This window comes from Aspergillus melleus (assembly GCF_016097325.1).
Source record: "Aspergillus melleus strain CBS 546.65 chromosome Unknown contig1, whole genome shotgun sequence".
Classification (NCBI taxonomy): domain Eukaryota; kingdom Fungi; phylum Ascomycota; class Eurotiomycetes; order Eurotiales; family Aspergillaceae; genus Aspergillus; species Aspergillus melleus.
This window is the reverse complement of record NW_025763370.1, coordinates 1,615,336-1,628,344: the sequence shown is the minus strand read 5'-3', so window position 1 is coordinate 1,628,344 and position 13,009 is coordinate 1,615,336. Positions and strand designations below refer to the sequence as shown.

At 53.4% G+C, this 13,009-nt stretch overlaps 6 protein-coding genes across 6 annotated transcripts; 2 read left to right on the top strand and 4 right to left on the bottom strand.

The window, feature by feature from the left end:
- Positions 1–184: 184 nt before the first annotated feature.
- Positions 185–2,787, bottom strand: LDX57_000628 (uncharacterized protein; the record flags this gene model as incomplete). Its single annotated transcript, XM_046082276.1, has 4 exons — positions 185–931; positions 996–2,330; positions 2,397–2,490; positions 2,543–2,787. The coding sequence occupies 4 exons, from the start codon at positions 2,785–2,787 to the stop codon at positions 185–187; spliced, it is 2,421 nt and encodes an 806-aa protein (XP_045938233.1).
- A 160-nt stretch (positions 2,788–2,947) lies between these two features.
- Positions 2,948–4,355, top strand: FMT1 (methionyl-tRNA formyltransferase; the record flags this gene model as incomplete). Its single annotated transcript, XM_046082275.1, has 4 exons — positions 2,948–3,248; positions 3,309–3,379; positions 3,432–3,559; positions 3,620–4,355. The coding sequence occupies 4 exons, from the start codon at positions 2,948–2,950 to the stop codon at positions 4,353–4,355; spliced, it is 1,236 nt and encodes a 411-aa protein (XP_045938232.1).
- Positions 4,356–4,482: 127 nt separating this feature from the next.
- LDX57_000626 (SDR family NAD(P)-dependent oxidoreductase) lies at positions 4,483–5,761 on the bottom strand (the record flags this gene model as incomplete). The annotated part of the gene is made up of 10 exons (XM_046082274.1): positions 4,483–4,505; positions 4,562–4,640; positions 4,695–4,757; positions 4,809–4,897; positions 4,965–5,016; positions 5,075–5,182; positions 5,241–5,303; positions 5,356–5,442; positions 5,515–5,659; positions 5,712–5,761. The coding sequence occupies 10 exons, from the start codon at positions 5,759–5,761 to the stop codon at positions 4,483–4,485; spliced, it is 759 nt and encodes a 252-aa protein (XP_045938231.1).
- Positions 5,762–6,110: 349 nt separating this feature from the next.
- Positions 6,111–7,008, bottom strand: ALG14 (glycosyltransferase family protein; the record flags this gene model as incomplete). The annotated part of the gene is made up of 2 exons (XM_046082273.1): positions 6,111–6,863; positions 6,931–7,008. The coding sequence occupies 2 exons, from the start codon at positions 7,006–7,008 to the stop codon at positions 6,111–6,113; spliced, it is 831 nt and encodes a 276-aa protein (XP_045938230.1).
- Positions 7,009–7,250: 242 nt separating this feature from the next.
- On the top strand, positions 7,251–9,956 carry LDX57_000624 (uncharacterized protein; the record flags this gene model as incomplete). The annotated part of the gene is made up of 3 exons (XM_046082272.1): positions 7,251–7,376; positions 7,435–8,280; positions 8,337–9,956. 3 exons carry the CDS (start codon positions 7,251–7,253, stop codon positions 9,954–9,956), a joined length of 2,592 nt encoding a protein of 863 aa, XP_045938229.1.
- Positions 9,957–10,809: 853 nt separating this feature from the next.
- Positions 10,810–12,758, bottom strand: LDX57_000623 (sugar porter family MFS transporter; the record flags this gene model as incomplete). Its single annotated transcript, XM_046082271.1, has 6 exons — positions 10,810–10,955; positions 11,028–11,101; positions 11,161–12,144; positions 12,228–12,452; positions 12,512–12,588; positions 12,663–12,758. The coding sequence occupies 6 exons, from the start codon at positions 12,756–12,758 to the stop codon at positions 10,810–10,812; spliced, it is 1,602 nt and encodes a 533-aa protein (XP_045938228.1).
- Positions 12,759–13,009: the final 251 nt, after the last annotated feature.

Here is a 13,009-nt window from a genome sequence, read left to right as displayed (position 1 = left end):
TGGGCGTATGTTGTATCCAGGGAGGCGATTTACCTGTGTACTGCGTCTACTAACTAGGCACCTATGTACATACCTGTCAATGTATCTATTTAGTTCGGATATTTACTAAACTCAACGGAGGCTACCTTCAATAAATATCATGTAATGAGTTGTGCAAATGACCCAAGCTTGGTTTTGAAATAATTCATCTATTCAGGCTCAGTAAATTCTCAATGTATCGTCTCGCATCCAGTCCTAGTCCCTCCACCAGCTTGCCGGGGCCGGTGTCTGCCCGTGACGAGGCAAGTCCCGGCGACGTCGCTCCGCCTAGATCCCTGAAGAATCGGGATCCGCTGCCGCTGCGTCCATGCGAGACCGAGGGAACGTGGTCGCTCGATTTGCGGATGAGGAATGCTTCCTGACAAGCGGCCTCGCTGCCATCGGGACTTGGCGTCTCCTGGACGGCGTCGCCGTCGTCGCTGCTACCGCTGCCTGAGCCGGGAAACCGCACCCAGACAATCCACCAACCGCGACTGGTCTTGCACGTTCTCTCTACCTCCAGGGCTCGGGATCGGGTCTCGACATACGTGCTGAGGAGTCGGTGGTGGATGTTTAGGCTTTCCACTCGGGACCAAGGCGCTGCGTTCGGATCGCGAGTTTCAGGGGGATGCGCGCCTAGGTCGGGGATGTTGGGGATTGAGGTACGGACGGTCAGATTAGAGGGGTCATAGACGAGGTCGTAGACGGGTTGGTTCTTCGTGATGAAGCGTCGATTGACGTCGAACGCACCCTCCGACATGGAAATCCGGGCGGCCGCATTCGCCGGTGATGTGGAGTTGACGAGCGTCTTGTGGAGGGGAGTAAGCTGGTGATGAATGCTTTGGTAGAGTGAGGGGTCCACCAGCGAAGGGGCCTCGGGGTCAAAGAGGAATGTGTACACGAACGGTTGGTGCTGGTTTCTGGAGTTAGAAGTGGCGTTCTAGAATCCCTGGATGATCCTGCATGGTGGGACTTACTACATAGACCACTACTCGCAGTTTCGTAGGGCCTGGGCGCTGTCCATCTGCGGTGGCGTCTTCACGAGGATCTGCCATCTGCAAAATTAATGTTCGTTGAACGATCGTCTCTTCCGAATTCACTGGTGATTTGTTCGTCTGATTGGGGTCATCCGAAGATTGGGTGACTGCAGTGGCTGGGTTCTCGTGCAAACCAATGAGGAACTTCCCTAGGCTCTTAGGTTTCACATTATCTTTGGTCCTGAATGAATCCCCGTCCGGTATCTGCTGTGCACTTGCAGGGGAGGCCGTTTTTTTGTTTGCGCCGGTCGACCCATCTTCTTGCTTCAGGGCTTCGACGCGAGGATGCGGGCTAGGTGTGCCAGAAGAGGGGCCCCACGCTGAGCCGTAGCCAAGTGTCAGGTATTTCACAAACGTCTCCGGTTTGAAGCCGATCCAATCCTTCCCACCCTCGTTTTGTGACGAAGAGCTTTCGCCACTGGCCTGAGAATCTGCCTCGGAGTCTCGTTGCGGAGCGGGACTTTGGCCCGTAACTAGTGGACGAGGTATACCGGGAGAGAAGCTAGCATCGACGCTTGCATTATCAAAGGGGATTCCGTGTTCATTGTTATTCTTTGATGATCGACACCGTGGTTTTCTGCGTCGCTTTCGACGTCGCGGCGAGCTTGGGTCATCGCCCACCCCGTAGGTGTCAGGGCCATATCGGTAGATCCATTCCATCCACTGAGAGACCCGCGCGACAGATCGCCTAGAAAGTGCCCCCATCCCCGAGAATATGATGCCATCCGATGGCCTTGGGTGGGTGTCTAAGCCAAGCCATCGTGTGTTGCTCTCGTCTTCGTTGGTAGACCCCGCCTTGTTTGTGGTCGCCTGGCCATCGTCTGGCACCGATGGATCGCCAAATCTCGATATCACCAGGTCCACAAGACCGTCTGTTCGGACCACAAAATCTTCAAATACCTCTCGTTCTCCGCTCCCCCACTCTTCTTCGCCAACGCCGATGCCAAGCTCGCCGCCGGCAGAGAGCTTGATCCCGTTGTACATGTCCACGGCGGGGTTTCCGCTAAGAAGAACTTCCCAGTTCTTCGAGAATTTTCGCCAGAAGCCATCAAGGAGGGAGCAGAGCGCAGATCTGCCCACGTGTTGATACAGTGCGTCCAGTGTAATATCATGGTGAAGTAGGAAGATGGAATGAGCCCGGCGTAGTTGCTGGATCAGCAGGTGTGGGGGGCACATCTCCCGCGATGAATACTGAACGGACGTGGAATCCGAGGCATCGCGCTGCGAAGAGGATCCGTTGGAAGCGTCGGTAGGTAGACGAGTCAGGTCGATACACTGTAAGGATCTCAGCGCCTGCTGTCATCACGACACTTCGGTGTCCATGTTTCAGGCGTTACTTACGGCTAAGATCCACCAGTCCTTTTCCAATTCATGAAGTACTATGGTTGTCTTCTCCGTTTCTATATATTCCACCGGTTTCCCCTGCGAAAAGTTCCTGGAATATTTGTTCAGTGCAACTCTTGCCGCAGTTCGTCAGGAGCTCCCACCTGGCGAAGCTCACCATCCCCTGCGCCAGTCCTATCTGGCGCAACTTTTCATTGTGTTCGCCGTTTGAATCATTGTCATCGATCCCGGCCGCGGAGTCCTCGCGCCGTCGCAATCGAGCCGCTCTGGAGGTATAGAAGACGACCTGGTCCTGGATGGTTTCGTCGGTCGGTCCGAGAAGGGGGTTGTAGATGGTAAGGTAGGAGAGCTGAGCAGGAACTACCGAAGTAAGATCGTCCCCTGGCATCGCATCATTTAGAACGAGAGCCACGGCTCACAGGATACTTGCACGATCAACGCAGAGGAGCGGATGTCTTGCGGATGTCTTGCGGAGGTCGTCCTGGGGTGATGATGGCGGTGACATCACGTGGTTGGAGATTGCGGAGTTTCTGTTTCCGCCGGCGAGCATGCGCTTCGGTCTGGACTTCACGATTGCTGTCCACGCTATGTTTCTCCTACGAGGACCGGGTGCCCTCTGTTTTCGCAGGCACAATGGCGTCTCTCTTCGGAACCTCGCTCCTCGGTCTCTCACTACGAAATCCTACGCGCCACTTCGCATTCTCTTCTGCGGATCGGACGACTTCAGCATAGCTTCCCTGAAAGCTCTCCACGAGGAGCATGTGAACCGACCAGATCGGATTGCTTCCATTGAAGTCGCCTGTAGACCAGGGAAACGATTTGGAAGAGGGCTGAAGAAAATACGCGAGGGTAATTAAACTGGGAAGAAGTCTACGAGGCGATGTGTTAGCTAACAATGCGCTCCAATAGTCCCCGTCAAGGCAGCCGCAGAGCAATTGTCGCTTCCCATCCACGAGATTGATACATTCAAAGGCTGGAAAGTACGCTGAATTGTCATCGTCGACGCAAGGTATTGCTACTGACACTTTCTAGCTGCCTATGTCACATGGAGATCCCATCAACTTGATAGTAGCTGTTTCGTTTGGGTTATTCGTGCCACCGCGCCTTCTCAACGAGGCGCGTTACGGGGGACTGAATGTCCACCCTTCATTGCTTCCTGAGTATGTTTATTATCACCCTTCCGTAAATCCTAGCCCAAGTCTGACCGTGCGCAACCATAGTTTCCGGGGCCCTGCACCGTTGCACCATACACTCCTGGCTGGGAGAACCAGAACTGGCGTTACCCTTCAGACCTTAGATCCTGTGGCATTCGACCATGGCGTGATCCTCGACCAAACGCCTTCGCCCGGACTCGAAATACCCGAAGATTGCACCATTCCGAAATTATTGGATATTGTGACCCCGAAGGCGGCCAACATTCTCGTTGATGGCATTAGGAAGGGACTCTTCGTTCAGCCACTGCAGGATGTCGGCTGGCGTCAGTCTGGTACAGATGAGCCCCTGCTTCATGCAGGCAAGATACGACCAGAAGACCGACATGTCGACTGGGCCAACTGGACTTGGGCAGAGATCAGCAGACGCAGCCGCGTGGTGGGCCCCCTCTGGAGTAATGCTCTGGTGGCCAGCGGCGATTCTACGGGCGTGCAATCTCTCCAGCAACGACGGGTGATCTTAACGGAGATCGAAAAAGTTGAATCAACTACAGACCCTCGCACATTTGGTGCTGTGCCCGGAACACCTTTTGTAGATGGCATTCCTCCGTTCGAGCCTCGTCAGGGCAAAGGCCTCTACGTTTCCACCCAGGATGGGAGTCTGTTGCGCGTGCACCAGATGAAGGTGGAAGGAGAGCCAACTGCAGATGCTTTCACAGCTGCGCTCAAGGCTCGCATGGTTGGCGATCGAACATTCTCGTCGGGCGCCTCCCAATATACATCCTTCTACGAACCTCTACGATAAACCCAAACGGAAGATCATCCCGGAGATTGACCATTCTGATCACCACTAAAATAATGTTACTAGAATGTTACATTGTCTTCTGCCAGTTGGTGGCACGGAGTTTGTTTCAACTTTCTAGGGCATTGAATCATTTTATAAAGACGCCGGAATCTGGGGAATTAGTGTCACTTTAGACGACAGTGTCTGCAAGATCATGGAAGACTCACCGATTTGGATGGACTGTCCCGTCATAGACGAGTTCTGGGCGAGCACCACGTACGCATTGGCAGTGTCCTCAACGTCGACCTAGCAACCTCAACGTTAGCGCGGTGGCCTTTACAGGGAGACCAGGATTCTGACCACTCGATTGAGAACTGCCTTCTCCTTGTAGCGCTCGACACTCTCAGGAGGGAAACGCTGACCCTGAAGGAGTATTAGCTTTCCGATCTCTACGGAGGGCATCGGCATGCTTACCCATTCGGTGAGTAACAGTCCAGGCAGAACCGCGTTGACCCGGACTTTGTTGCCTTGTGTCTGCGCAAGACATTTCATGAGGTGCAGCCCTGGGCACTCCGATTTAGCCCCGCTCGACATGCTTGGTATTGGGCCATCAGATATGAAAGATCTTACCTGCTGCTTTGGTCACGGAGTATGGCAAGCTACTCCCCATGGCCATTACAGCCTGAGAATACAGATGATGAGCGGCTCTTCTCCCCGTTTTTCTGGGGCTGGTCACTTACCGCGGTCGAGGAGGTGATCAGGAACACACCACCCTCCGGGTTTGCGTTAAAGGTGGGAAGGGCTTCCTTGAAAAGCCACAGATTGCTCTTGACATTGGTAGACCAGCACTGGTATTGGACTGATTAGACGGTAACTCTATACCAATTTGTCGAGGGATTTGCGTACCCTGTCCCAGTCTTCATCGGTTGTGGCATCCAGATCTGCAAACTGGGTGATTCTTGTCCAGCCCTTTGCCATTGATTAGTCTTGACTATATCCGGGGACGTTTCCTGGGACTTACTGCATTTGACACGACGATATCCAGGCCTCCCAATTGCTCGATGGTGGTTTTGACAGCCCTGCTACAATCACCCTGGAGACTTGCATCCTAAAAGTCCACCAGAATACATGAGCTATCTCCATCACTTTGGCCACTGCGATATGCCTTGAAAAGACCTACACCTTGAATGACAATAGCCTTGACGTTGTACTGAGTCTGCAGATCCGATGCCAGCTTCTCGGCAGCATCCTTGCTTGAAACGTAGTTGATGGCGACGTTGCATCCCTCCGCAGCGAACTTCTGGGCTACGACGGCGCCCAATCCCCTGAGGATCGATTAATGTCACATACTATATACAGGAAGTGGGTGGTTTGTACCGAGAGCCAGCGGTGATCAGCGCATTGCGATCGCGGAGAGAGTACGTCATGACTGTATGTTTCAGGGAATCTGAGGCGACGGAATAATAGTTGGAGCTATTTCGGACTCGAGATTGTAAGCTGTAGGAGAGAGCGAGAGTAGGACCGAGTCCGAGAAGTGAGGAGAAGCCCGGCCAAACCCCACTCGGAACGCTCCGACTTGCTTGTGATTGCGACTAGTCGATCCGACATCCATGCCGAATCCTACGTTGACAACACATCGATGCCGGGAGTCACAAATCATTAGATTCATGGATGATCTACAAGCATGTATTATACTGTACAGGATAACGACGGCGGCTGATCCGTCTCTGGAGCAGCCAACAAGCGAGCAAACAGTCTATGGACGACATTTGTTTGTCATTCCACAAGAGTACCAACATACTCTGTCGGCCTCATGCCCTTCCACGCCCGCTTTCCTTCCAAGGCCGGCCATTGGACGAGGAATCGATCGGCGAAAGGAAGTAGTAGCTTGCCCGAGAGACTCAAGCTGGTCACTCGCGCCCAGGACTCTACAAAGATCGTACGAAGCTGGAAACTGTCCCGTATTAGCAATCGGTTGTCCGGTGCTCGGTCCGCGTGGACGACATTCAGCCTATTACTGCGCGTGAAACAGGCAACCAGGGCATGGTACAACCGGAGGAGCCTGGCGGCCAGAATGACGCAGACTCCCGTGGCAGGACCGTTAGTGAGGATGAGATCCGGATACGGGGAGACCAGCAAGGGAGGCCGGGAAGGTTGATCGGGATGACGCCCGCACAGCACCAGAAGACATGCGTAGAAGCATTTCAAGGTGGAGAAAGGAGCTGTCACGTAGGACTGGTGCACGCGACGCGCGCGTGGCACCGTCACGATGGTGTACGATGCGGCGAGTCCGAGGTAGTCGGTTTCGAACCGAGTCGCCGCTCGAGCACTGAAATCATCCCCCGAGCTCACCACGTAGGTGCGATACGTATACTGCGACGGATCGAGCTTCATGCGCCGGAGCATCGAAAACATCTCGGCGGTATGTCCGCCGCTGCCTAGGACGACTAGAAGATGGGCTGGGGTTTGTCGGGCGCGCCATTGGGGGACGACCGAGGAGAGAGTAGCAGGAAGGACGTAAAGGGTAAGCTGGAAATATTATACGGTTACTCTCAGCCTCGTTTAATGCTGGGTGGATAGGGCGACAACAACTTACTAGCATGACGAGACTACCCAGGCCGCCGAGCAACACCGCCAGCGACAGAGGGGCAAGTGGGAGCGGAGGTGCCGCCATGGTGCCGGGGTCGTTCCCCAAAGTCTTGTTGGAGGTACAGCAGAGGAATTGGGTCGAAATCTCAATCTGGAGCGCTCACGGAGAGAAGAGAAGAAGGAAAGAATAAGGACAGAAGGACCGAAAGAAGGCGCGGGTGACGGCACGTGGTCCGTGCAGTTCGGCGATTATTTTCTGGGTTGGCTTAACTCCTTCGCCGTCAACAACATTCATCTCTGCCATGTCCCCTTGCTCTCGGCCTCGAAATGGCTCCCCTTTTCGCCAAGCGACTGAATTGCTTCTACTGTGGGCGTCGATCTGCTCAGACTGATCGCGACTCCGTCCGCAAATGGCGTTGCGCCCACTGCGAAGCCGTTAACTATCTAGATGAAGTAGGTCGCCTTTTCTCTCCCCTCCGAGTGGCCCGACGTCAGTTAACCACTCCATTAGAAAGGAGAGATCACAGATCCCCCGGCTACCGAAACGAATCCCAATGTATACGGTCCCGGCGCACCAGATCCCCCGTTCGAGTCCGCCGACCTGACGGGGTCCGGCCTATTCTGTTCCCACTGTGTCCGCAATCAACATCTGTTTACGAGTGGCTTGGCCTCCTACTTCCCCGCTGCTGACGACCCCGAATATGGTGCATATGAGCGAGAGTACCCGAAATTCCGAAAAAACCTCGAAGAGCGGTATCCGCAGGTGTGTGTCAGATGCGAGCCTCGAGTCAGACAGCGCATCCGCCAGACGGGGTATGAGGCGAAATCCGACCACCTCCGACGGATGATGGAACGCAGCAAAGAGGGGAGGGCGGCGAGACAGGCCCGCAACTGGAACTGGAGGAGTTTATTGGTGTTTGCGGGTGCCATAGGCTCCTGGACTAGTATTGCTGGTCAACTTTCCTGGGACTTGTGGAGTGCTCTGGCGGTCGCCGAGGATGACTCGCTAAGAGATCCGGACGCGTTTGGCCAGCCGTCGCCATCAATAGTTTCCTGTGCTTCGCAGGCGCTATGGACGCGTCAACTACCGAGTGACTGCATGGTCGACCTCGCGCCCTACGCCGGCCTGTCTCTTATTGCGGGTATTCTTTCGTTGTGGTATAACCCGAAACTGCGACTGAAGGTCGAAGGACGAGGGGGCCGCTTCGTGGGCCTTGGCGAGTACTACAAGGTACAGCTGATAGTTATGGTGGTGCGATGCGTCTTCTGGGGTGTACTCAGAGATCCCTCGTCGAGCGGACTCGATCCGTCGCTGCCATCTGCCCTCCACTGGTTTATGATCCTGTTTACAGTCTTGGTAAGTCCCCCCTTCCAGTCTGACTCTCCTAACTCACAGCACTAACCGAATCACAGTCCGTTGTAATCTCCCGGCGCATTGTGCAGTACGATACTCGGCCACTGGTGACATGGAATGATCTCACGCCCGCACCTACTCCACAGCGCAAAGTCGACGCGCCGCCTCTGCCGGGTAACAGTAGCAAGGTGTCGTCTATGACTCCAAATGGAAACTTATTTCAAACTACGCCGCGGTTTCCTCTTGAGAAATTGGCTACTCCCCAGCCTACTCCTCAGAGGGAACCAGCTATACCCACTCCGCCTCCGGAAGGAGATGATATGGACTGGACTCCTTCGGTGCAACATAACATCCGACCGGCAGTCAGTGTCCAGTCGAAAGATCAAAGCTCCATCCTTGATGGCCCTCTGCCTTTTTACGGGGCGCTACCTGCTGCCCCTCAACCTCCTTCATGGACGCTGCGAAATCAACCCGCCCAGCGCCAGAAGCCTCTTGAACAAATCGTCGCGCCAAACCCCTTCCACCGCACACCCACGCAAACGTCCAAAACGTGGCAGCGCGATAATGACCCAGCTGACAACGTATTTGCGCCGCCAAAGTTCTTCCCCATGAGTGACCATGTTGCGTCAACCGGACTGGAGAACCTATTCGATCGCACTTTCACCATCAAGTCCCCGGAAGACGAGGACGGTGACGGCTGGCAACCGCGCCCAGAGGCGGCAGATACACGACCTCAAGCTTCGACAGATCTAAAGGGCTACTTCATCGTTCAGTATCTTCGGTTCGGATTGTTGCTAGCTTCAATTGGTTCATGGTTGCTCTCACAGCACGAGCTGATCGCGGTGCCTGGGAACTATATCGAGGTTGGCTCACTTGGCAGCGCAAGTCTTCTCGCTGGGTTTGCACTGCTGGAGGTGTTGAAGCAGCCAATTGTGCAATGGAACGGCATGGAGATTCTTGTTTATTTCGCCGAACTCGTGGCGGCCGTCCACTTGGGCGGAAACCTCCCCCGAGTCTCCTTCGAGCGCCATTACTTCGACCGGTACGGCAAGCTACTCCTGATCTTTATGGCCGTACAGGAGGCGCTGGGTCTGCTTTCCCTCTATCAGCTCGCAGCCAGAAACTCAGGATCCCAAGCGCAGACCCAGAGCAGGCCGCCTACATCGACCTCGACCTCGCACGCTGGCCCACCACCGCGCAGTCCCGCTCTGATAGAGAATGGCAGCGGCTTAGGTTCTCCTTCAGTTGCGTCTCCGTCGACTGTGCCGCCTCTGTCCTTTTCTTCCACTTTGAACTCCAGCTTCAACCAACCCGTTGAGGTTCAGCAGCGATCCGCCTTTGCACCACTCAACAGTGGGTTCGGTAGCGGATTCAACAGGGATCATAGCTTCAGCCTGAACAGCTTGAAGGATAACGAGTCCGACACTTCTGACGCGTTTGACCGCGATTCCGACACCGAGACTACCGCCACGGCTACTACCACGGCCACCAGCAATACCATCCGGAACATCCGATATGGACGGGACAACATCGATAACACCTTCTCGCCCCGAAAGTCTGAACTTGGCTCCGGGATCGGGGGCCTGAGTCTCGAGGACAACCCTCGCCGAATGACCCGCAGTCAGACGCAGCGGCTCCAAAGCCGCCGAACTCCAGCGAGGACCTTTGGTCGGATTTGATAGACCTTTGATCCGGACTCCCGCTGTATACTTTCAACATATCTTTAATTCCTGATTCTTTTCTTGTTCAAATTGTGTATACAGTGTCTCGACACCGAGAGATTGTCTACGCGTCTCTTTCCCTACTTTTCTAACTGTGATTGATTAGCACTCAGGAGTCGAGCTTGTTGGTTATGTATTTGGATAAGCGATGCTATTCATTTGTATCTTTTGCTTCTTGTTTCTAGTTCCGTTTCTTTTTTCGATTTCTGTTTTTCATGTTGAGACCCTTTTGATCCTGTACTTGGTAGTGTCTCCCATCTGTCTTCATCAACTTCTTTCTCGTTTGTTTCCTTGCATGGCCGTTGATTAGCGTTGATTCTTACATCGTCTTTGTTTGCTTATCCAATCTCTTTTCCACTCCTATTCTCTGTGCGACATGGATGGATGGATAGATGGATGAGCATACAAACATACATACATACCTCGAATATGATTTACGACCTTCCTCGACTCTCTAGGATGATTATTTTTGGATAGATATGTCAGGGATTCATCTTAACCATTCGCCGTCAATCTACCATCTTGAACTTTCCGTCCTTATTTTCATTTTGAATATTAGATCATGTGTTATCTAATGACCGTCACGATCACATGTATGTACCCTTCGCTAGAGACGTAATCAGAAACAATAGAACAAGTGCTCATGATCGGAAACTGATATAACAATATCATAAAATAAAATAGAGTCAAACAAATACGACAACCAATCTTTCCCCCCACCCCCTACCAAATGTATAAGAAACCGCATAGCAAAACCAAGCAAAGCGAACAAAAAACAACACATCAAATGGAACCCCCCTTTTTTTTTTCTCTAAACCGACTCCATTCTCGTCTCCGTCGTCTTATGGTCCGCTTTACTGCTTCCTCCTTCCGACATGTTTCGCTCCGCGTCGGCGGTCTTGTTGTCCACCAGGGTCGTGACACCGAAGAGTTCGTCCATCTTTTCGAGAGCGAGACCTATAGAAAGTGAGATGATTAGTTAGCCGGGGATGATACAAAAAGTTAAAAAAAAATTAAGGAGTAAAGTACCTTTGGTTTCGGGGATGAAGAACCAGACGAAGACGCCCATGGAGAGACAGAAGCATGAGAAGATGATGTATGTACTAGAGCGAGTGAATTAGCATCCTGTATTATTTATAGAGCTTGGAAGAGGAGAACGTACCCATAGCCATTCGCACCGACAGTGGCTAACATGTTAGGCACGGCTCTGGCAACCACGAAGTTGAACAGCCACTGAGTTGCGGCGGCGAAGGAGACATTGAGACCTCTCAGTCGGGCCGTCGGGATCTCCGACACGTAGATCCAGCAGACCGGACCCCATCCGAACTGGAAGGTAGCGGCGAAGAGGAAGATGCAGACGAGGGCAACGTAGCCGGCGGGGATGACGGGGGCGCCTTCCTCCGGGGGAGCGATCCGGATGTACAGGCCAATGTAGAGCATGGTGAGACCCTGGACGGCGGACGTCCACAGCAGAGAGCGGCGACGACCGAGCGAGTCGGCGACGAACACGAGGAAAACGGCGCAGCCGACCACCTTGACGATGCCGTAGACACCGGTGGCAAAAAGGCCGGTAGCGTTACCATTGATTCCCAAATTCTCGAAGATCTGGGGTGCGTAGTAGTTGATCGCGTTGGTACCGGTCATCTGCTGGCAGATCATCAGGAAGATACTGATCATCGCACGCTTGCGGTTTCCGGGAATCAACCACATCTCCTTCATGAGATCCATGAAACCGGATCCGCCGACCAAGTTCCGTTCGTGTTCCAGCTGCTGTTGGATTTCCTGGAATTCATTCTCAACGTACGGGTGAGTGGAAGGCAGATTCCGCACGCGGGAGAGGGTCTTCCGGGCGTCTTCCCAGCGATCTTGTTTGGCGAGCCACCGAGGCGATTCATTGCAAAGCATCATGCCAATGAAAAGTAAGATAGCTGGCAGCGCCTGCATGGCGAGCGGGACCATGTACTGGGCGGTACCTTCGATATGCAGAACAGACCCGTAGTTGATCCAGAAGGCAAGCATAATACCGAGCGTGATAAAAAGCTGGTACAGACCAGTCAAACCGCCACGGATGGCACGAGGGGCGTTCTCGGAGACGTAGAGAGGGTTGACCATGGAGGCAACTCCGACACCGAAACCGGTTATCAGCCTGGACGGTTTGATTATCCCTATTAGCCACAACTGAACGGTAATATGGGAAGGATGATGGTATATGACGGGAGAATGACATACCGCCCAATATACATGGCCTCAAGATGACCCGAGGCAGCGACCTGCATGACGACACCGACGATGGAGAGCAACGACGCCGTGATCAAACCGAGCTTTCGACCCCATTTATCGGCGATGATGGAGGCGACCAAGGCACCGAAGAAGCACCCTGCCTGTAGGGTAGAGACGATATTGGCGGACAAATTGGCCGCCGCTACCTCGCCGATATTCTCGAGACCGTATTTCCTATTTGCGGGGTTGGTTTGTTGATGATCGGCTGCTTGAGGATCGGAAGGTTGACTTACGCTTTGAAAGGGGCCATGGTCAGGACACCTCCAATGATACCGGTCTCCATCCCGAAAAGCATTCCACCAAAGCATGCCTGGATAGGGTTAGTTGACGGGTCTGATTGGGACCACATGCGAAAAGAAAGAGCAACGAGCGTGGAAAACCGACCGAGCACGCAAGCATGTAGACTCGCCATCCGTAGATCTCCTTGGGATCTGATCGCATCGCATCATTGTGGACGAGTCTCCTCAGGATGACGGACATCTTGTCGGTATATTTGGGGGTCCTTTGATATGAAGACCGTGTGAAGAAGACACTCAGTCAAAATAAACAGTAGACCAAGCGGGTTGAAATAGTCTCATATAAGAGTCTAGAAGAGAGATCAACCACCGCGCATGCGTACTTGACGAGGTCTCCACTCCAGCTGATTAGCACCGGACGTATGGCGGAGAAGAGGATATATTATAAGTATGAATTTGATAATTATATTAAAAGCGCGATAGATAACCAGGTCG